The sequence below is a fragment of the Esox lucius genome, chromosome 19 (assembly GCF_011004845.1).
Source record: "Esox lucius isolate fEsoLuc1 chromosome 19, fEsoLuc1.pri, whole genome shotgun sequence".
Taxonomy (NCBI): Eukaryota; Metazoa; Chordata; class Actinopteri; order Esociformes; family Esocidae; genus Esox; species Esox lucius.
This window is the reverse complement of record NC_047587.1, coordinates 17,546,620-17,570,226: the sequence shown is the minus strand read 5'-3', so window position 1 is coordinate 17,570,226 and position 23,607 is coordinate 17,546,620. Positions and strand designations below refer to the sequence as shown.

The 23,607-nt window shown below is 41.8% G+C and overlaps 2 protein-coding genes and 3 non-coding genes across 17 annotated transcripts in view; all 5 read right to left on the bottom strand.

Annotated features, from left to right (window-relative positions):
- Window positions 1–87: 87 nt before the first annotated feature.
- Window positions 88–4,033, bottom strand: zgc:114188 (40S ribosomal protein S17). Its single transcript, XM_010883779.3, has 5 exons — window positions 3,960–4,033; window positions 2,942–3,093; window positions 1,312–1,417; window positions 690–755; window positions 88–210 (listed from the first exon to the last, which is right to left on the bottom strand). Exons 1-5 carry the CDS (start codon window positions 3,960–3,962, stop codon window positions 133–135), a joined length of 405 nt encoding a protein of 134 aa, XP_010882081.2. The 5' UTR covers window positions 3,963–4,033; the 3' UTR covers window positions 88–132.
- LOC114829667 lies at window positions 336–463 on the bottom strand. Its single transcript, XR_003777541.1, has one exon. It is a non-coding gene; the product is annotated as a small nucleolar RNA SNORA71 (small nucleolar RNA).
- LOC114829665 lies at window positions 891–1,020 on the bottom strand. The gene has a single exon (XR_003777539.1). It is a non-coding gene; the product is annotated as a small nucleolar RNA SNORA71 (small nucleolar RNA).
- Window positions 3,173–3,301, bottom strand: LOC114829668. The gene has a single exon (XR_003777542.1). It is a non-coding gene; the product is annotated as a small nucleolar RNA SNORA71 (small nucleolar RNA).
- Window positions 4,034–6,607: 2,574 nt separating the features above from the next.
- LOC105018395 (casein kinase I) overlaps window positions 6,608–23,607 on the bottom strand; it is a 40,867-nt gene continuing 23,867 nt past the window's right edge. For 3 of the 13 annotated variants that reach the window (XM_020040220.3, XM_010883771.5, XM_010883772.5), the window contains exons 9-14: window positions 21,021–21,169; window positions 20,571–20,675; window positions 19,126–19,239; window positions 18,448–18,554; window positions 12,905–12,928; window positions 6,608–11,832 (exon numbers count right to left, since the gene is read on the bottom strand). In XM_020040220.3, the coding sequence (XP_019895779.1) occupies window positions 11,778–11,832; window positions 12,905–12,928; window positions 18,448–18,554; window positions 19,126–19,239; window positions 20,571–20,675; window positions 21,021–21,169 (554 nt within the window). In that variant the 3' untranslated portion in view covers window positions 6,608–11,777. The remainder of the gene's footprint in view (window positions 11,833–12,904; window positions 12,929–18,447; window positions 18,555–19,125; window positions 19,240–20,570; window positions 20,676–21,020; window positions 21,170–23,607) is intronic. The other 10 variants (XM_020040221.3, XM_010883773.5, XM_020040223.3 and 7 more) reach the window with 6 other exon arrangements.

The window sequence follows — 23,607 nt, the reverse complement described above, 5'->3', positions numbered from 1 at the left end:
ACACTGCTTGATTAAACATTTGCCCTTTCTGAAATTGGAGTGTACACTAATGTTTCCCCTTCTACACAGCAACACCACTAGAGACACTTTGCATTTTTTGGTTTGTTTTTTATTAAGATATTATACAAACGCCTAGACTCCTCTGGGTGTCTTGAAGTTCATTCCAACAGTTGGCTGGGTGACCTGCAGATTGGACAGACTGCCGAAGTCCTGGAGCAAAGTGGAAGATTGGCATTTCATTATCGCGTAACAACCAGAATACACCACAGGTTCATAAATCAAATAATCTATTGTCTCATCAGTGAGTACATTTACTGTGCTATAGCATCTGAAAATGTTTGAAAGACACAGGGTTTGAGGGGAACTGATTTTCCAACAAACACGGGAAAAGCTTTCAAAGTCACTGTTCCTGTACTATCAATGACTATGGCAACAGCAAGGCCATGTCACTTTCGATACAGGGTTAAATAAACTTCCTAGGGAAGTCCAAGTGCAGTGGCATAAATTACATGCTGACTCATTCACACTTAGCCAAAGCATATATTGGAGACAAATTCTAAAACATCTGAAACAGTGAAAAAAGTTATTCCAAACAGACATTTACTACAGAACACACATTTTCAAGTATTTAACCACCGGGCAGTAACTTTATGCTTAATGCTAAATGTATCTACCAGTGGGGGACTTACTAGTAGTTTGAGCATCTCCTTGGTGTCAGGGTCCACCTCAATGATCTCCTGGTCAAGAGCAGAAACCTGGAAAGAGACACAATGACATTCTTTGTGTGCTAATTGAAACACGTCAGCGCACACAATAGCGTGCATAAAAATGAAAAAAAGGCACTGAAATTCAGAGCAAGTTGCAGTTACTGGGGCAAGGTTTGTGATGTCTGTTTGAAAGATACAGGGTTTGACAGGAAACAGTGTTCCAACAAACACGGGAAAAGCTTTCAAAAGTCACTATACCTGTACTATCAATGAATATGGCAACAGTCATACCATAATCACTTTCGATACAGGGCATATCAATTCCTGCAGGCCTACCTCATCTACTTATCTAAACTTAAGATTACCAAGGGCAGAAAAGCAATGAGATCATGGATCACCAAAAGCAGTTAACTAGTGAAAACCCTAATGAATGCATAGCTTAAACCAAACAATTCCCATGGGCAGACTCACTATAGCCTGTTCAAAGAAGGATTATGCCACTGATTATCAAACCAACATACCTCAACAAGTGCATGAATTTTGAATTGATCCTACAACCTTTTACAGATCTGATATTCTTTGAATCGGAGTGAGGGATACTTACCTCTGGGACATAGTTGTCCCTCCTCTCCCTCTCCTCCTCCTGGAGCTTGATGGAAATGCCTCTGACGGGGCCCCTCTGGATGCGCTTCATCAGATGGGTCACATACCTGAGAACGCAATTCAGAACCCAGTTAAACCACAGACAACTAGAATTTTCATAGCATTACATGACAACAGGGAATCAGTATAAAACATAAGACATGTGGAATAAGTATAAGACATGTTAGAAAATTAGGTCCCAGCCATGTTTGTGGAAGCTTTCAAAGTCACTGTTCCTGTACTATCAATGGCTATGGCAACAGTAATGCCATGTCACTCGATACAAGGTTTTGTGGAGCAAAATCTGAAAATGTGCAAGATCAAGGATATAAATCAAATCAATCTCTCCTAACCATTGTAGCACAGTTCAACCACATTAGTACAACTAGTGTTTTAGAAATCCAACCTGTTGGAACAGCAGCATTGTCAAAGTTGTGGAAAAGGTTTAAGCTAGAGCCTTAGAAAATTAAATTTGGTTTTGACAGGCTCTCTGTTATAATCCCTCATGTGACCCAGAACCCACCAACCAGTTGACAAGAACACCCATAACCCACATACTTGATGCAGGTATAATGGTTACCGCAAGCTAATCTGACTGGAGAAGTAGAAAAAGCCCTTTAAGGTTACATACAAGCCATAGGAATGCCCAGCAACTGAAACACTACCATAACATTACTAATAACACAAACTGTGGGAAAGTACAGCACAGAAGTGGAAAAAAAAAAAAAACATGCGCTACAATACATCTGTTCCATCTTTTTAAAAACACATTGGTTTTATCTAGATGAATATGACTTGTGGCCAGATTTGCATTTTTTTTAAATTGTGCAAATAGGCAAAATTCTTGTCACACGCAAACACCCCACGGTTAAGTGTTGCACTTTCCTGAAAGATACTCCCAGTGTCTAGAGACAATATTGTGTATTGGAGTGAAATGAATGGTAGCGTATTAAATCTGGTCCTGAAAATTAAGACAGAACAAAAAAAATAAAATAATTGCACCACAATGTCTAGCACCGGCACTTAAACACCTTCCAAGACAGGGACGAAGGATTAATGCTGCCATGTTGTCCCTTACATTGGGTGTTCCTCTGTCCAGGTGTTGTACATATCAATTGAAGCCATTAGTTGAAGCATATGACATGAGCAGGGGACCGTGGCCATTCTCACTGAAGCAGATAATTCCGCCTCAGGTACACACCCAAAGACAACAGAACCCTTCTAAAAACAGCAAACTGCCCCACTTGATCATGTTGGCAACACGGTGCATTGACCATAAACATACAGCTACTACCGTTACGTTTGCATTTCTTCATCACAATCACATTTTAAGTCCTTTTGAATTTCACTCTGCCAATGTTATTAGAAACACAAACAGGAACAACCACCACAAACTGACACTTGAAAGTTGGACGGAACTGGCATCGCAAGGTGACACCAGGCCCAGACGCACGATGTCCTCACGGGTCAATCTGAATGAACGAGTTCAATGCCACCAGGGAGATGCAGAAACACAGCCCACAGGTCCCCTTCCCTGACCCCATTAAGACACCTACTGTGACCTTTCACATTTCGTCCCACGCCAAACTCACCCTGCAATCTTGTTACGCAGCTTCTTGCTGGGGATGATGGCGATCTCCTCGCACACCCTCTTGTTTGTGTGGAAGTCATTTCCCAGCCGGGTGTAATACTTCTCAATGATGACCCGGGCGGCCTTTTTTACCGTCTTAGTCCTGACTCGTCCCTGTAAAACAAGTGTTTACATTAAAAAGTTATTCTAGTGTCCTAAACAATCAGAAAGGGCCTAAATTCTCAGCTAAACATGTCTGAGAGAAACGGGGTTCGGTAGGGACTTATGACCCATCGGACACGGGAAAGGCTCTCATTTGACTCTTCCTGTATTATCAATGACCGGGCCACTAATCAAAGCCATAGTCACTTTCGAGACAGGGTTTAAAGCATGAGAATCCATTAGTGTGACATCGTTGTAGTTAGCGTTGTATAACGTTCCCACAACTTGCATTCAACCTTGCTAGCTACCATAGGCTCTTCACCTACCTAGAAACAAGACTATCTCGAATAACTTACATGCAAGAAGCCCAAGAAAAGGGCAAATGATGTTATCAAACTAAGTCAACAACGACAGGTATCCTACATAAGCAAAAGTGCATAAGAGTACTGTAGTTGATTGGCATCAAGTACTGTAGTTAGCCAAATTAATGCTAATCAGTATCCCCAACAAATTTAATTTCCTACTTAAACCAAGCAGTTGCAAAACCACTAACGAATTATCCAAGCAACGGATAATGAGGGTGCAACAGTAAGGGTATTGCGATTCTTTCATGACTGCAATCAAATCAAAATCTTGAAAACGTGGTCGTTCGCGGACAGCCAAAGGCTGCTGTACTGCTTCTTCCGCTAGCATCTCGAAAACCACAACACACAATATTATTCACATAACTTCTAGGAAGGGCATTCCATCTCAATATGTCAACGTGACTGAGTAAAACAACCTACATTTCACTCTTAATAATAAAAACACCATCATGGCTGGTTAAAAAGAGAGGATTACGATAGATTAAAAGCGGTTATAAATGTTCTAGTACCCACCATGTTGAATAGGGCTGGCAAAAGAGGCCAAAGAAACGAATGAGCGGAAGTTTAATAAGATAGTACGCGGAAGTGGAAACTCAAAGCAAAAGATAAACGATCTCCCCTAGTGGTGCAGTATCCTCGTTCTATCAGTATTCTACATAAAATATCTCCTAACTCAATAGTCGTTGTAAAATACGTAATAAAATGTGCTCTATGCTGTCCAGCCGTGCGCATAAAGGTGTTGTCCACCAATGTTAAGAGAATACAGATAAAAACACACATTGGGCAACTATGATAATGCTTAAAACGGCAACGTTTGTTTTTCCCCTTGATAAGCATTTACCATGGTAGTACAATAAAAACATACTATGGTACATGTGTTTTTTGTTAATTATCATGGCCTGAAAACACCAGTAGTACTGCTTCAGAAGGTACTGTACTTTCCAGGCATTTTTCACATTAGCTCAGGGATTCTCTCCTGGAACATTTAGGTTACCGATGACCCAACATACTCCTGATGTTCTTCCTCAGCAATTGGATGCCACATTAAGATGGACATGTACATTTTGTACTATTCATCCCTCAGCACTCGACCACTGGAAGGATAAGCACTCTCATTCTACATCAACGACTGTACCTCTAAAAATGACGTCAGTGACAGCTAACCCTAACTCTACAGGTGCTGGACATAAAATTAGAATATCATCAAAAAGTTGATTTATTTCAGTAATTCCATTCAAAATATGAAACTTTTATAATGTATAGATTCATTCCACACAGACTGATATATTTCAAGTGTTTATTTCTTTTAATTTTGATGATTATAACTGACAACTAATGAAAACCCCAAATTCAGTACCTCAGAAAATTTGAATATCGTGAAAAGGTTCAATATTGAAGACACCTGGTACCACACTCTAATCAGCTAATTAACCCAAAACATCTGCAACTGCCTTTAAATGGTCTCTCAGTCGAGTTCTGTAGGCAACACAATCATGGGGAAGACTGCTGACTTGACAGCTGTCTAAAAGATGACCATTGACACCTTGCACAAGGAGGGCAAAACACAAAAGGTCATAGCTAAAGAGGCTGGCTGTTCACAGAGCTGTGTCCAAGCACATTAATAGAGAGGCGAAGGGCAGGAAAAGATGTGGTAGAAAAAAATGTACAAGCAACAGGGATAACCGCACCCTGGAGAGGATTGTGAAACAAAACCCATTAAAAAATGTGGGGGAGATTCACAAAGAGTGGACTGCTGCTGGAGTCAGTGCTTCAAGAACCACCACGCACAGACGTACGCAAGACATGGGTTTCAGCTGTCGCATTCCAGCTCTCAGATTCGTCTCGCCTGGGCTAAAGACATAAAGGACTGGACTGCTGCTGAGTTATGTTCTCTGATGAAAGTACATTTTGCATTTCCTTTGGAAATCAAGGTCCCAGAGCCTGGAGGAAGAGAGGAGAGGCACAGAATCCACATTGCTTGAAGTCCAGTGTAAAGTTTCCACAGTCAGTGATGATTTGGGGTGCCATGTCATCTGCTGGTGTTGGTCCACTGTGTTTTGAGGTCCAAGGTCAACGCAGCCATCTACCAGGAAGTTTTAGAGCACTTCATGCTTCCTGCTGCTGACCAACTTTATGGAGATGCAGATTTCATTTTCCAACAGAACTTGGCACCTGCACACAGTCCCAAAGCTACCAGTACCTGATTTAAGGACCATGGTATCTCTGTTCTTAATTGGCCAGCAAACCTGACCATAACCCTATAGAAAATCTATGGGGTATTGTGAAGAGGAAGATGCGATATGCAAGACCTAACAATGCAGAAGAGTGGAAGGCCACTATCAGAGCAACCTGGGCTCTCATGAGACCTGAGCAGTGCCACAAACTGATCGACTCCATGCCACGCCGCATTGCTGCAGTAATTCAGGCAAAAGGAGCCCCAACTAAGTATTCAGTGCTGTACATGCTCATACTTTTCATGTTCATACTTTTCAGTTGGCCAACATTTCTAAAAATATATTGTTTTGTATTGATCTTAAGTAATATTCAAATTTTCAAAGATATTGAATTTGGGATTTTCATTAGTTGTCAGTTATAATCATCACAATAAAAATAAATAAACATTTGAAATATCAGTGTGTTTAATGAATGAATATAATATACAAGTTTCACTTTTTGAATGGAATTACTGAAATCAGCTTTTTGATGATATTCAAATTTTATGACCAGCACCTGTATTCTATTGAGCAGAGGACACTTCTTGAGAATAGTTCCTGGACTCCAATAGCGAAGTAGACAGCCACCAAACTCTAAGCCCTGAAATGACGTTTTACATCTACACATCAGAGTGCACTCATAAGCGATTTGATGGAGAATCCACCTTGAGGGAAAATTCCTATGTCAAGTGCTTAGGGGCTGTCAAAATATTGCATTTTTGAGTTGACAATGAGATTGTAGACTGCAATTCCAATTTTCTACTCTGGCCAATGATTCACAATTCCAGGCTGTGTTTTAAATTCAAGAAATCTTGATGTCATGGATGTGCAGTATTTCCATGTTTATAATCATGAATGAATCTAAGACAAAAAGCACATTATTAATCAGAAAACAATGTCATGTATTTCTACTATGAAAAAGGACCAAATGAAACACAGGGCCAAGAGTAAAGATTAGGAGAAGTTTTTTATTTTACATAAAAAAAGGGTGCAAACTTGAGTTTCCCTTTTAGTGTGGAGGGAATAAAAATGTTAAGGTCCTATGACAAGTTTCACTTGAGGCCTCTGGGAAGTAGACATTTTAAGACAGAGTCTAGACCTTTTTCAATTTCTGTAAAAAAAGTAATCTAAAACTCTAAAATAAAAACCAAGGAGGTTGTTCACAATTGGAGCCCTTAATCAAAGCGTTGAAATACATTTAAGTAACATTCATGTTTTAACACAATATTCATAATACAATTTTAGGACTTTACTATAATATTCATATCTTTGAAACCATTACCAGAACAGGAGACTGAAGCTCTCATAGCATTATACACATTTTCCACAGCTTTGAAGAGGGAGAAATTAAAACAGGTAGAGAAAATAGACTCCAATTTTAACAAAACAAATAAATCAACTTCACACAAATTACAAATTTAAAATAATCAGTACAATATTGCAGTATTGTCTCTAACAGGAGCTCTACAGTATATAAGCAACTCTGAAAGTAAAGTTAGGAAAAAGTCTTTACCTCATTTGAGCAGTCTTTACAGCTCGTGCGTTACACAGTTGAAAATGAAAGGAACTGGGGATAAATGGTCTCTGGAATATCAAGGTGATGGAGAAATGTTGTGGGGTGAAAGTGGGAATTAAAAAATAACAGAGGAAAATGGTCATTAAGGCCCTGGAAGACCTGTTTCATTCAAGCAGGACACAATTCTTTGAATATACGTAGCATTGCAGTAAAATAACCTTGTGCTTACAGCCAATGAGAAAACCTCAAGTTGAATTAATTTACCCACTGATGCAGTATGGAGAAGACAAGGAGTATCAACCGGACACAGCCATCAGATTCAGTTGTCATCTAAACTTTGATGAAGGTAAAAAGCCACATCCAATTTGTAGCATCTAGATCATTTAGAGGTGACTGTACATGCTGCAGAAACTGTGGCAACATTTTTCAAGTATGTATTGAAGTCAGTGGTTCCAATAATAAGGAAGGACAAATACAAGACAAAAAGAAAAAAACTATAACTTTGGTTACTGGAATCAAACAAGACAAGCATATCAAGAGGATTCAATAAAATAAACAATCTGTAATCATAAGCAAAATTATTATAGTTTATGAATGCTCAGTCACCAACAGTAAATGCTTTAAAAAAATGAATCACAGGAATTTCACGGAATGTCCGAAATTCTGAGATGGTATGGCTGTTACAAAAGCACTGGCATGGGAAGACTGCAGGTGGTGCTAAGCATTAAAATTGTGAAAATAAATACACTAGCAACTTGAATTGGTTTTTCAAAAGCAAATTGCAATGACCCAGCTGACCCTTTGGACACCAGTGTATAAAATGAAACCATCTTAAAAGCAGGGAAGTCAAAGACAGGGGCAGGGGTTTGACAGTGATGGCTGGTCTCTGAGGTGCATATATGTATACACATTTATTAACAGCCATCCTGACACAGCGAGTGACATCTCAAACAAACGCTGCCATCACAGGGGTAGTAACAGGAAGGCAAGCCGTCAAAATGACCCAGAGGGGTCCGAGGATTTTGTGACCGAATTCAGAACTATGTGGGATTCAGCTGAGTGACAAAACCTGGGGTCTGCACCTCTATGATACACCAGTGTCATAGCAGGTCAAAAGACCCGGTAAGAATAACAACCTTCCTATTTTTTTTTTTTAAAAGTAATTTCTGACATTACCTGTCAAATGCTGTAAACCCAAAATTACTTAAATGATGGGAGGAAATCAACAAGGATGAAATAAAAACAGCCCAAGACATGACCACATCACAGTTAGCCTGTTGTGGCCAGCCGTGATGTCTGAAAGTCTGAATAACAGGTGCATAAATTAATCAATCCATAAATGAGGAACATTCAATGCTCACATTTAAGAACATTGCTCATTTAGCCTGACAATGGCATGAGTAAATCCTGACATTCAACCAATTGACTAAGTCTCTTCCCACATTTTTCCATTCAAGTACATTTCAAGTAATTTATACTGCAAATACATTTACCCCAGACAAACTTTCAGGGAAGAATACAGTACACAAAAACACTGCTTTGTTAAAAATATACAGAGCTTCTTGTCCATCACTAAAAGGCCGCTAGGGAGTGGACACTTCAAAGAAGTGTAATCCAAGCTAAGACTCGAGTCCTCCTGCAGACCAGAAGACATCACTTGTATTATTGTTTAACAGCCTGTAAAAATACATTAGTGTAAAAAAAAAAAGAAAAAAAAAGAAAAAAAAGAAAAAAAAACATGCATTTGGGAGTTGTTTGTTGGGGAGTTAATCAGTAGAAGCGCAAGGAAACAATTTCTCCAATCTTGTTTCAAAGCTACAGATTTCTTCACAAGGTTTCCATTGCACACAGAAATAAAACCCAATGATTAGTATCTAGATCAGTGGTATTCATACCAGAATGTACCACCCAACATCACAACTTTAAAACAAGGTGAACAGCAATCCAATTTTGAATACCACTGATCTAAAAAGGTTAAGACAGAGACTACCATTCTAACAAGTCAAAAGCAGCACTATATATGACTGTGGTGAACATTAGATCCAGAAGTGCACTCAATACTACCCCATGAAAAAGCAAGGGCATTCAATTATTAAAAAAATAAAATAAAATGGCAAACTGTCACAGATACCGTTGACACGAACACAAAATACATTGGAACACGATAATCCTTCAGTTGTCAACACTTTACAGACAGGGTAGAATATAATTGTCAAATTTAGCATTTCCCAACCTCAATGGTTTTGACTGCAGAAGAATACAAATAAGCATGTCTGAAGGAAAAAATGCCCCATCACTTCCTTTCATTGATGAACACAGAGGTTGCTCTTATTTCTTAATCTTCTGCTTTCTCTACCTGGTTTAAGTTGGAGATTAAACATTATTTAAGATTATATTAGCTATTGTCAAAAGCAGCTACTCTTCCTGGTTTCCACAAGGATCATCCAAAGGCTAAATAACAATGAGGCAGCTGTATAGTCTCTCTCTGGACAGCTTCCTTTTTTAAAGTCCAGGTCTTCTTGGTTCAAACTGCCGACCTGTTTCAGCCCAGCAATAACACACCTGACTCAAAGATTCATCAAGCCCGTGATAATTGGATTCAGGTGTATTAAGGCTGGTCTAGAACATGAACACACAACAAGAGATAGTACCACCGGGGCTCAAGTCCTGAAACACTGCTCCACAGGAACCAGCCTTGTCTTCTTATTGGCTGGTGTGTAGTCTCAGTGAACAGACACCTGTCCTGATGAGCTGTGAGGAGATGTGGTCTGATTAAGGCATTACATGGTAAGGCCAGCAGGGGAAGCAGTTGCATCTAAGTTATGGGCGAGCTAATGGTGAATCCCCCATACCTCCCCAAATTGTGTCACGCCTCGCAGACTAAACTCAGAGTGAATTCCTTGACGAGGGAATCAATAAACCCCTTAACTTCAGGACACACTGTAATGCCATTTAAGTTCCATTCTCAAACAATATACAGTGGACTATATTAACCCACAGCCACTGTCGCTTTACAAGACAAAACCTCAGTAACAGGTACATTTAATTTGGAGGGTCACACAGGACTTAAAATCAGGCATAAACGTGCATACAATTAGGCCCAACTGATGCCTCTCCTTTTTTGTATTAAATTGTTAAATCTGCAAATATATCGCAGAGCATGTTGGGGAAAGCGTTTCATTCTTAAGTGATTTGGGTTACACACTGTTGGGATAAGTCTGTTCTCTTTGTCCAAATTGGAGGTAGAAGCTGCCCCAAAATACATATCTGGGATCTGTTCACTTTACTCCAAGCCTAGTTTTAAACATTGGGATGTAAAAGAGCTAAACTGAACTTCAATCACTATTTGGAAACCACTTTTCTCCACAGGCTGAAACAAAACTTTTGCTGTTGTTAGGGATAACAGGGACCAGTTAGTTGTATGTGCAATGCTACCAAAAACAACACAAAATGCTATTTAACTGATCAATTATCGATATTTCACCAACAAATATTTTACAACTGACCAAGACCTGGAATAAAAAAAAAAAAAAGGTTTTATAATGACCAGTGTATCAAACAAGGATCTCAAACACAGCAACATAATCGTAGTAGAATCCCAATCTGTTAACAATGTCCATACTCATGCCTTCGGTGAGCCACTAACTGCTGTGTACATGTTTTGTTGTGTATCATTCAAGGAAATAGTTTGAGACAGGAATATGAGGGCACCAGACTGATGTAGTGACTCCCAGTGTAGTGATCATATGAGGTGAGGAGGAGTTTCAGTGCTCCCATTAAGAACATTGTCTGGTAAGGATGCATTAGGAAAGTGCTTCTCTTCTGTCACCCACACACTGACTACTTATGTCCAATCCCAAATCAACCCGGAGACCCTTCTCACTGGCCCCTTAAGGTGAAAGAAGTCGAGGCATGTTTAGCAATGTTGTGGCACACTCCACTAAGCCATCCAAAAGGTGGGACTACTAACGTTTGCTTACACCTATGGCATTTCTGCAGATAAATAAAAGGGGTATCGAGAGGGAGTCTAGGTAGTGGTATGTGTCACTTCCAAAACAGTCAAATGGAACGGGGAGTGGGATGGGCTTGGTGGCATATGAACTAATTAGCCATTTGGGCACATTCATGAATTTAAACAAACGTTCACACCTACATACTGTATGTACAGAGATAAATATGCATAGAAAAACAGCAAACGACCAGGGACAGCTTAAGCCCTGTTTTTACTGGGGATGGGAGTGTGTTTGGTGAGTCAGAAGAGGGGATTGGTGGTGTCTACACTACTAGCCTGGTCCTCACAGAGACAGAGGGGGCGGGAGGGACACTTGACTTTTAAACTCTGTTATAGCAACAGTAGGAATCCACAAAAAAGAGGCAGATGAGATGTCAGGATCAAAGGTCGAAATCAGTCATTCATCCGTTCAGCCACTGTGGTCTCTGTGGCGATGGTCGATGCCATTCCAGCCTGTAGGTCCAGGTCAGCGAGAATCCCATGTGTCTTGTAATAAGAAGTCACTCTCCCAACTCCCTACTGGAAAAGTCCCTTCATTAGTTTCCTTAAAACCAAACCCGCTTAGCAACACCAGACAGGGCAGCAGGAGCTTATTTCTGCCGTGGCGTGTTTTTCTTCCGTTTTCGCTTAAAGAAGCAACAGCACCTGAAAAAGTGGTAAAGAGAACAAAAAAACAACAACATTATTTGGTAACCTCTCTATTGTTCCAGCAATCACCACAAACTCACAACTTTAAAGGATTTGTCCATTGTGCCCAGATTCATGATCTAGTATTACAATGACTGATATACATTCCATCCAAAATATCTGTTAAAAAGCTACTTTTCTATGTTCTCTTGCTATTCAAAATATTAAAGTAGAACACTTAAGCAGGCTCATCCTTCTCCAGACCACTGAATGGCCTACTTATCCTTTTCCGACTATTAAATACCTTGTAGAGGTCTGTTTGAGATAGACTGAGACACACTTCAGTTTTTTCTCCAGTTTATGCTTTGGTCACAAATACCAACATTACGTCTCAGTTTCATTGCGCAGCTACTTTAAAAAGACTTAAATGTCAACTACCCCCATAGACACACTGAAAGACAACCAACATACTGCTACAAAATGGTGGTGGTTGATGAGGCAAGCTTACCCACTTCTAATGTAAGGGTCTTAGGGAGCCAAGAAAAACCCAAACAACCAAAATAATAATATTAATTATTTGTCTTATTAAATGGGTTAAGTAATGAATAGGTAAAATAGAGAACTCACATTAATATTAAACAGTTAAAATAATGAGTGCAAAAGTGTGACAGTGAGGGAGAGAGTGAACATGCAACAGTGAGGGAACAAACCCAGACTGAATGCTACCCGGTTGGTACAAAACATCTGTAATGTTCTCTAATCAGACAGTACAAATTGGCAGGTTGGCCAACCAGTGTTGTAGCTCGGTGTTGATTTGCAAATGACATTCACAATCTGTTTACTATTCCCAGTATACTTGTCCAACTCAACACCTTTGAATTACATTTCACACCAACTCCGGTAGTGTGAAAAGGACATTAGTCAATCCACATTAAAGGCTTCAAACCCAAAAGTTTACAATGTTATTTGTTTAATTAAATGTCAAGGGCGTGGTTGAGCAACCAGCACGTGATAGTTTGGTGGTATTAGTTTAGTGCTGGTCTGGTCCACTTCCTTAAAATGACTGATGTGCATGGGAGTGGAGACTCACCACAGGTTGAGCATTTTCACGCAGCTACAGAGAGTGTGAGGAGAAAATACATATTAATCCTGTACAGATAGATACTGAGAGAAAGACAAGAACACAGAAAAAAAATAAAAACACACACAATTTACTCTTTACTATCTCTAGTAAGTCAGATTTATATTGGGTAGGGCTGGCCCAAATCAGGCCTGATTGCTGAGGAATTCACACACCTCTCCCTAATAATCCCTTGCACTGGCTTCACACCTGAAGATTGAATGTTTTTAGTACCTAGAACACCAAACAAATGAAACAGGTACCTAGCTTCAGTCACACCCCACTCTACATTCTCTGCTCAGTCTCCCGATATACCTTTTTTCACGAGAAAAGCAGTCAGAGACCGGTCAGGGCATGAACCCCATGGTCGAAGCTCCACTCATAGAACTGGAGTTACGAAAGTAGGGCAAAGTGAGAATGCGCCAGAACCAAAAGGTCATCCTTTGGTTCTGGCCAGAACTCTGACCTCTTGACACCTCAGCAGTCCCAACGCCGCCTCCACAAACTTGGTGAAAGTGCGGGGGCCAACGCGTATCCGAACGGAATCCACATGTACTTGTACGCCTGGCCTTGAACTTCCTGTGGCGAGGCAGTATTGGGACATGGAAGGAAGCGTCCTTCAAGTCGATGCTGATGCAAAAATCCCTGGGGTGCAGGCCTCTTTGACACGCATTTGTTCAAAACGTGCAGGTCGAGAATCGGCCTCATGCCTCCAGTTTTCTTGGGCACCGGGAAGTAAGGGGAGTACAGCCCCTTCTCCCTCTGCCCCAACGGGACTAAAGACACTGCCTCCTTCTCTAGAAGGTCTGCAATCTCCCCCTGCAGGGCAGCGACCTTCACTGGAGACCCCATAACTGTATCCATGACCCCTGAGAACGGGGGAAACCGGCAGTGAAACTGCAGTGCATAACCCCTTCCTCCGTGTCTTGTCCAACCAGCCTGGCAGTGTGCATAGACGACGCCACTCTGAGTAAGGCGAGCACGCAGCTGGGAAGCTGTCGCCAGCCATTGACTGTACGCCTCCGTGACCCCGACCGCCGCGGGGCATCCTCAGACCCCCGCGGCGGTAGTAGGGGGAGCCACAGATTCAGAGACCAGTCAGAGAGCAGGAAGACTGCTCATCAAACCTACCCAGGCATACAACAGCCATCTGCAATGAAGACTCCCTCACTGATAAATAATGTGCATACATGGCTTTATTCATCAACACAGAGGAGCTCCCCACAAAACGCACACAGTGGGGGGAAGCATCCGAGGGACACTTACCCCCAAAGAGTCAGGTACAGCGCCTCTTGAACGGAGGGTCATTCTGGCCTCCCTAATTCTGCCAGCAGGAAGGAGGGGATGACCTTGGGGGACGAGGTTCCCTCACGTCGCGCTGCACCGGTCGCGCCCCATTTGGTTCCGATGTGCCCGCAGACCTGGCACAGCGATGTTGAGGATGGCGATGCAGCCGACCCCCAGGTCTCCACAAACCCAAAACCTCAGGGGGGGCAGCGGGCACCGAAGAAGAAGTAGGGACCGGCAGAAGGGGACCCAGCAGGATAGGCTCCTCCCTGTCCTTCTTTGGGCGCACTAGGGCCTCAGTGACCGTAGCGCCGAAGAGTGCGTCCTCCTGCAACGGAGCGTTGAGGAAAGGCATCTTCTCCGGCTCCTTCAGGGAGGTGAGCGTTAGCCACCGGTGTCTGACCTGCACCACTGACGTGGCCATCACCCGGCCGGCCGAGAGGGAGTTAGCCTGGGTGAGCTTGAGGATGGCCGCCGAAGCCCTTGCCACCTCACTCACCTCAGCCGGAGACAGCGAGGTGCGACCCTCGGTCGTCCCGGCCACGGCCGCTGCCAGGAAGCCCACATTGTTGCAGGCCGCCAGGGACTGCACTGCCAGGGCGTACAGCTTTTCCGCCAGGCTGGCAGAGACGTGGTCCTTCACGGCGCTTGTCACTCCAGGTGCTCAGGCCCGGGACCAGGGAAGTAGCCAGGGCGGGCTCCAGCGGCGGAATGCCCTTACTCAACATCTCCAGGCGCCAGGCAGCAGCGGAGATGGCAGCGAAGAAGTCCTCCTTCCCCGCCAGGGGGTCGACGCTCTTGTCCTTCAGGGAGGCGACCTCCTCCTCATCCTCCAAAGAAGAATCTGAACAACTCCGAACCCGCTCAGAGGCGGGGAGAACAGTTCCAGAGGCGGAAGGAGCCGTAGATGGGCTGGTCACCTCATCCTCTGACCCCAACTCCTGAAAGGAGTCCTCCTCAGGGAGGGGAGAGAGGACGTCAGCGAGAGGGACCTCCTCTGCAAAGTACGCTAGCCTGTCCATCCTCATCTGTAAAGGGAGGACGGCAGCTGGTGCCTCATCTGTAAAGGGAGGACGGCAAAGTGTGTGCACGTCGACCATCGCGTCAAGTTCGCTACACCGGCATGCCGACAGGGAGGTCGGCAGCTGGGGCCTCGGGCTAGCAGGGACTGCTCCAGCCGTCGAAGATGGTGAAGCCATCCTTGGCTTAGTGGGAAGCACCGAAGACTGCATATTAAACCTTTCTCGTGAAGAAAAAAGGGAGACTGAGCAGAGTGCGACAACCTCTTTTATAGTCATGGGCAGATGGCCATTAGAGGTGTGATTTGCATATTTAAATCTTCAGTGACTGCCTATTGGCAGAGGGGTAAACAGGAGCGACGCCCCAATGGGCGGAAAACTCCAGACAAATTGGATATCACAAAATTAGGGGGAAAACCTAGAGTTTTCCCCCTAATTTTGTGATATCCAATTTTTCATTAAAACCAAAAGAGTACGCACAAACACAGACACACACACAGAGACAATTGTGGCCGGGAAAAGAGTGGAAAAAGAAAATGATTCAACTTCATGCAAGGGAAGCAACCAAAACAAAGAGGTGATTGATAGGCAAAACGCAACAGTTTACAGATTTAAGAACAAGGGATCATCAGAAGATATATCATCTCCAACTCTACTACACCAGTCACAATGTAAAAAAATAAATATTCAGACAGATTAAATCAAATTTGAAAATATTGGATAACTCCTTACTAAGCAAGGATTACAAAAAGAGGGCTGCATTTACTGATTTGGCCTCAATCATTTTTTAGCTTGTTCATTAACAAATCCAATGGCTATGACTAAAAACAAAGTAACATGGTGTTGGGGACGTGGGCGTCTCTTATGTAAGTTTGACTGTGGGAGGCATTTGTACATCCACAAAAGTACACAGCTATAGTCACAGTGTTAAAAATGGTTTGAAACAGTCAAACAGGTATTCAGTCTGGATGTAGCCTAGGCTAGATACTCCTAGCCAACTAGCTTCAGCTGGCTAGTGTTCAACCATACATTCAAGTGAGCAGGCAAGTTTATTTATATAGATACACAATATTTTTATATGAATTTCTAAAATATTTAGTTAGCTTGAGGTTCTTACATAATCAAGATTTGGAGCCACTGAAATGTTTGCTATTGTCCCATCATATTGGCCAAAGTCAAACCAAATGTACCACTTAATTACAGTTTGGTTGTATACAGGTATATCACCTGCACGCTGCCAGCTCTGGGCAGGTTTGAAATTAACCGCATCCCAGAAAAACTAATAACTAGTAAATCACTTTTTCTTACCATCTAACCTATATCTGTTTCAACTTTTTACACTTGGTCAGTTGTAAAACTACCGTTTTACAACGGTCCAAGAGTGGATATGCAATTCACTCATTTGAATTGCATATCCTGTAGACGGTTTTCAGCCAGAAGTTGGTTTACAGATTCAGAATTTTGTTTTGACATATCCACATCACAATCCTATCTCGTCCCAAAAGGTTCAACAATAAAACTTGATTGGACATTATCATATCGGGGCTCCAGCTGATCAGATGATTAAGATGTAATCTGGTTGGGATTAGACTAAGCAAAAGTTGTAGTCAAGAAATACCACTTAGTCTACAACAACTATTCCAAGTTGGAATGCTGCGTAAAATGCAAATAAAACACAATGCAATGATATGCAAATCCTTTAATACCTATTTTTATAAAAATAGTACAAAGACAACATATCAAATGTTGAACCAGAGAAGTGTTATTGTTTTTGGAAAAATATAGGCCTATTTTCAATTTGATGCCAGCAACATGTTTCAAAAAAGTTGGGACATATTTGGGAACTGAGGAGACCAATTGCTGTAGTTTTGAAAGTTAAATGTTTGCCCATTCTTGCTTGATATAGTATTTCAGTTGCTCGACAGTTGAGGGTCTCCTTTGTCGTATTTTTCATTTCATAATGTGCTGAATGTTTTCAATGGGTGACAGGTCTGGACTGCAGGCAGGCCAGTTTAGCACCTGGACTCTTTTACTACAGAGCCACACTGTTGTAATACGTGCAGAACGTGGCTTGGCATTGTCTTGCTGAAATATTCAAGCCCTTCCCTGAAAAAGACTGTCTGGATGGCAGCCTATGTTGCTACAAATCCTGTATATATTGTTCAACATTAATGGTGCCTTCACAGATGTGCAAGTCACCCATGCCATGTGCACTAATGCACCCCCATACCATCACAGATGTTGGCTTTTGAACTGTGCGCTGATAACTAGCTGGATGGTCCCTTTGATTTTTAGTCTGGTGGACATGGCGTCCATGATGCCCAAAAATAATTTCAAATTTTGATTAGTCAGACCACAGGACAGTGCTCTTCTTCGCCTCAGCCCATCTTAAATAAGCTTGGTGCAGAGAAGGCGGCAGCGTTTCTGGATCTTGCTTATATCTGGTTTCTTCTTTGCATGGTAGAGTCTTAACTTGCATTTATGGATGCAGCGACGTACTGTGTTCACAGACAATGGTTTTCTGAAGTGCTCCTGAGCCCATGCAGTGTGGTCCACTACAGAATTGTGTCCGTTTTAAATGCAGTGCCGCCTGAGGGCCCGATGATCACAACCATCCAATATTGGTTTTCAGCCTTGAAACTTGTGTATAGAGATTTCTCCGGATTCACTGAATCTTTTAATGATACTATGTACCTTAGGTTGAGAACCCAAAACTCTTTGCAATGTTACATTGGGAAACATTCTAAATTGGTGCACTAATTGTTTCCTCCCTCCCCATCTTTACTCCTCTCTGGGATGCTCTTTTTATGCCCAATCAGGTTACTGATCTGTTACCAATTAACCTAATTAGTTGTGAGATGTTTTTTTATTACACAACTTTCCCAGTCTTTTGTTGCCCCTGTCCCAGATTTTTTTTTACTTGTTGCTGGCATCATGTATATCATCGGCATATATTTTTCAAGGAACAATAAAACATTTCCGTTTCAACATTGTGTTTTTTGTTCTATTTTCTACTGAATACAGGGTTTAAATGATCTGCACTCCTTTGCATTCTGTTTTTATTTCCATTTTACACAGCGTCCCAACTTTCTTGGAAACCGGGTCGTACTACAACAAGCAACAGTGATATTGATAGATGACCGAGCAAGAGTTGGTGGAAAACAGAGAGAGCTTGCAATGACAAAAGACAATGCACAAAATACGTACTTGGCCTCTTCCACCACCTCCACCTCAGCCTGCGCTGTGATAGGTGCATTGGAGTGGGCTGTCAACGGGTCATCTGCGTTCAGCTCCCCATTGGTGGAGCTGACCACCTGAGGCACATGGTTAAAACAACAACAACATCAGTTTAGCCACAATTAGGATAATACTGAAAGGACTAAAACAGCTTGACAATTTACTTAACAACGTCAAATCACAAGCCACAACTGCATGCATATATATTAGCATGTTAACAGACAGACCCAACTACATGAAATACAACAAATGGTGTTCAATTTGTATGAAGGCTGTTGTCATAAGCAGCTATAATGACATCAGCTGTAATGATTTCTTTGTGGCGATTCTCCACAAAGTCCCCAGAATAAAGCAACACACGCTTGTTTTTAGGGTTATGCTGTTTGGGATCACCACAACAGCCACTGCTGTTCAATACGTGGAAAAGCTTCACATTCAAATACTGAATAATGGGATACATTGGAGGTGCAAGCTACGTGGCCCCACCTAGTACTTAATAAATAAAAATTGTTTCTGGTGCATTGCCGTATCTACAAGCCTGGGACTTCAAGGGCTATCAAGGACATACTGCAGGGAACCAAGCAGCGATTTTGGTACGGAATTCAACCACGGTAATCAGCAGTGGAAAGGTCTCCGTGGTGGGTATACCTGGACGGAGCCCCCATGCCTGTCCACGGCCAGGTGGGAACTGCTCAGGTAGGAGGAGTTTGTTTGCCGGTGGGGCTGTGCATCCCATGCTCCTCTGCGGTCTGATGCTGCAGTCTGGTTGGATGATTGAGGAGGTAGATGGGTGGAGCAAGATGTGGGAGGGCAGGGCAAGTAAGCAAGAGAGGCAAGCACCGACAGGCCATGCATTGCAATGTAGGAAAAAAGAAAAGACAGAGGTGAGGCTAAACTCAGAATACCTGAAAGTAACTGTGAATAACCATGTCAAAGAAGCTGTCACAAGGCAAACACAGCTTAAAAATTTGACACGAGTGATTTTGAAGCAAAATCTTTTGCAAATCTGTATTTTATAACCCTGGCTGGAGCTGCATTTTCCCCTATGCGTCTCTATCAGGACAGGTGACAGTACAATGAGGAATCAGCTGCTAACAACGTTGTTGCAGTTGATTTTGTCTGGGGTCTCATGCAGTCTGGTGGCTTTCTACTAAGAGTTAATTTGACTGCCTGTCATCTCCTTTCATGCAGCTCTGAAGCCATGGCTTAAAAAATAAAAATAAATAAAAGACTTGTGCAGAGAAAGACTGATGAGCGTTTTGGTTTGACCTCAAAAGCAAGGAAGCGTAATTTCACCTTCATTCTCACCTTTGAGTCCACTCTGTTGTCTTCACCCATGTCTTTATCCCTTCTCCCTATACCTAAATCCTATATTCATTCCTTCTCCCTTTACCTAAATCCTATATTCATTCCTTCTCCCTATACCTAAATCCTATATTCATTCCTTCTCCCTATACCTAAATCCTACATTCATTCCTTCTCCCTCATATCTCCAGCTCAATCCTTTTCTGGCACACACTGTTGCACCAATAGAGGCACAGGTGGGCTGTTCACAGTGTTGAAGTACAGATTAGTTTAAGACTCCTGGGAGCAACACAAACACGCGCACAGGCTTCCCAGCTAGCTGGAGCAATAGCCAGGGGATTTCCAGCTGAACGATTCATTTTGCAGCTCTCCATACCTCTCCAACTGAACACAGCCAGATGGACATGGTATTTTCATGCCAACACACTTTGAACAAAGTTTCTTTGCTTCAGGTCTTTTAAAAGTGGATATATACTCAGAAATATTATTTTCATTAGGGCAAGTAGAAAAAAAAATTAAGATATCTTGAGTTTAATAGAAAAAAGCATCTACTACTTATTCCTCCAAACTGTAGTAGAAGATCTTAAACAAAAATTCATACATGATGCAACCCCATAACATTGAAAATATGCATCCTACCGACAACTACTGACGGTGAGAACTTTCCCAACACGATTTATCAATTAGAGAATTGGATACAGTAATTTGGAACAGACCATCTTGGAATGATTTATCTTTCAAGAAACACAGACGGAGCTGATGTGAACTGCTGAGACAACGTTATTTACCTGGTTCCTTAAAGGCTGTTGCTGAGAGGGCCTTTCCCTGTTAGCATGGCTTTCTCTGATGGCAGACACACCAGAGTCCATGTTAATAGATCCGACGGGTGTAGGCTGAAAGTTTTAAATAAAAACAAATGTGAATGAGTGAGCAAGAAAAGGACAACAATTCAGAAAATGGAGAACTGCCCAGGAAAAGTATGTTGGGAATCAAGCATGGATATTATATCTTTTTTAGTTTTTACTAGTTTCATAGTATTTAGAATTTAGAATATCCATTTCACAACATTCCAGATATGATCAGTATACTTCTAAAGTTATTATATTAAGCCTACAGTAATTCAGTTGGCAAGCTGCTGCAAACTGGCAGATTGTCATTTAAAAGCTGCAATACAATTGACATGTACACTTCCATCACATAGTATCTTTTACACTAGCGTGTTTATGCTAGCTACTCACAATTGGTCTGCCGTCCCAGTCGTAGGAGTAGTCAAAGGTGTATCCTTTGCGTTCAAACAGCTCAGTGAATAGAGCCCTCAAATAATCGTAATCTGGCTTCTCAAAAAAGTCCAACCGCCGAACGTAGCGCAGGTATGTGGCCATCTCTTCTATAAGGAGATGACAATATCAGTCTACATCGTTCAAGCAAAAACAAGAACTCCATTTAGTTCAACTTGAAAATAGACTGCAGTAAGGCTGCATGACATTGCAGTTCCTTAAGTGAAGTAAAATAAAATTCTAAATAATGTATATTTTCCAACAGACAGAGACAAATGCAAGTCCTCTGAAAACAGAGGATTTTTTTTCCCTGCATTTACATTTTAGTCATTAAATGCAAGTTACCCAGCGCAACATGCAGGAGTAATTCAGGTTAAACAACTTGCTCAAGATCACCAGTTCTTACCATGTTCCATGTTCAAACCAGCAACTTCTCAGTTACTAGCCCAACTTCATACACACTAGGCCATGCGCCATCATCAATCTTCAAAATGTCAACCAGTTACTACACTACATACAAAAAATAGTGACTTGTGCCTTTTCATAGTAGCTCCACTACAAACATATCCTGTCATAAAGCCTCAATCCCCTCCTACTGAGACAAAATGGTAGGATACCTACTACTCCCGTAGTCTGCTGCACTGCTGCTTGGCTTCTATCCCACAGTTTTCCCGTCTGGAAGAGTTACCTGTCACGGCACCCTCTTCCTCACCCGGGGTAACACAACTCCAACACGTGGACACACACACCTTCCAACTCAACCAAATTTGTAAGTAGGCTAAATATCCTGTCAATCTTTGATACAGTACAGTCGTTTATGAACCAACATCTTATGAATTTAATCTCATATCTGACTTTTCAGTCTGCCGTCAGCGGACTATCATAATCTCAGCCTACTCAGAAAACGATAGTCTGAAGTCAGCCAACTTAAAAACAGTCTAAGAGCAACAAGCTGCAACAAACTTAATTCACTTGTTTGTGTGCAAACTGTGTTAGGCAATTTATCCACAATGAAGGCCTTGAAGAGATTGGATTGGTTTGTCAGTTCATGGGTTTCCTTCAACCTATTACTGATCACCCAACTCTAGCATCAAATCAAGTCCCCAAACTCTGAATTGAATTTTGACACTGGCTTGTGAGTCTATTGACATTTACACTGGATGCATAGGGACCTACTCTCACATTGTGTTGGGTTGAGTGACTCTGAACTTAAATGGCTAGCCCCAAGCCATTCTGCTTTTTTCATCAAGTCTTGATAAACAACTCCTGCCCAAATTATTGACTGTGAACATACTGGTTTACCCGACCGTGGGATAGACAATTTCTGTTTCCATACTAGCAATCTACTTGTTACAGACAGTTGATCTTCTATCCCATTCCAAGTCTCTGGGCAGTTTTGGATTTATATTACCTGATGAAAATGCTTTACTGTATGAGGTTGCATTCTGACGAGCAATTGAATATTGTAAACAACCAACAATAAAGCTCTCCATTCTCCACCGTGCACTTGTAGATTACATAATATGGGTCAATTTAACGTGTTGGTTCACAGCTTTAATCCAGATGTGTTGGCCATGTCCGAGTCATAGATAGGAGCAGGTTCGAAGCAATGATAAAATAGTTTGGCATAATTTCTTACTGCAAGGCAAATTCTCCATAATTGTGGTGTGGCCATCTTTATTAAGGAACATCCTCAATTCTCAGACATTTCAAAATCAGTCCCCAGAGTTGCTGGTTGTTAATGTCAACCATCAATACAGCTGGTAACCAACCATAACAATTCACAACTAATAAAGATAACTGGCAAAAAATCAGTAACATGATAGTGAATAAAAAAAAAAAAGCATCCCAGAGAGGATGAGTCTTTCAGAAGAAGGGGAGGGGTTCACCAATCTGTGAAAGACTGTGCAGGCAAACAGTGCAAAAAATTTTAATAAATGTACAATTGCAAAGAGTTTGAGGATCTCCAGGAACACTTCCGAAAACCATGATCTTTGAACAAAGTTTGTCGCGGCATCCACAAATGCAAGTTAAAACTCTACCCTGCGAAGAATAAACCATATATACAGTGAGAGAAAACATTATTTGATCCCCTGCTGATTTCGTGTATGCGCTCTGAAAGAAATGATCAGTCTATAATTTTAATGGTAGGTTTATCTGAACAGTGAGACAGAACAAGAAAAAAATTCTGAAAACCGCATGTCAAAAATTTTATAAATTGATTTGCATTTTAATTAGTGAAATAAGTATTCGACCCCTCTGCAAAACATGACTTAGTACTTGGTGGCAAAACCCTTGTTGGCAATCAAAGACGTCAGATGTTTCTTGTAGTTGGCCACCAGGTTTGCACACATCTTAGGAGGGATTCTGTCCCACTCTTTGCAGATCTTCTCCAAGTCATTAAGGTTTCGAGGCGGACGTTTGGCAACTCGAACCTTCAGCTCCCTCCACAGATTTTCTATGGGATTAAGGTTTGGAGACTGGCTAGGCCACTCTAGGACCTTAATGTGCTTATTCTTGAGCCACTCCTTTGTTGCCTAGGTCATAT

What these genes read in the sequence shown, in the direction of transcription:
- zgc:114188 (XM_010883779.3), bottom strand. An exon ending in CTGCGTAACAAGATTGCAGG is followed by an intron (nt 1,418 to 2,941) that starts GTGAGTTTGGCG and finishes TTGCGTTCTCAG; the next exon opens with GTATGTGACCCATCTGATGA. An exon ending in GGGACAACTATGTCCCAGAG is followed by an intron (nt 756 to 1,311) that starts GTAAGTATCCCT and finishes GTCTCTTTCCAG; the next exon opens with GTTTCTGCTCTTGACCAGGA.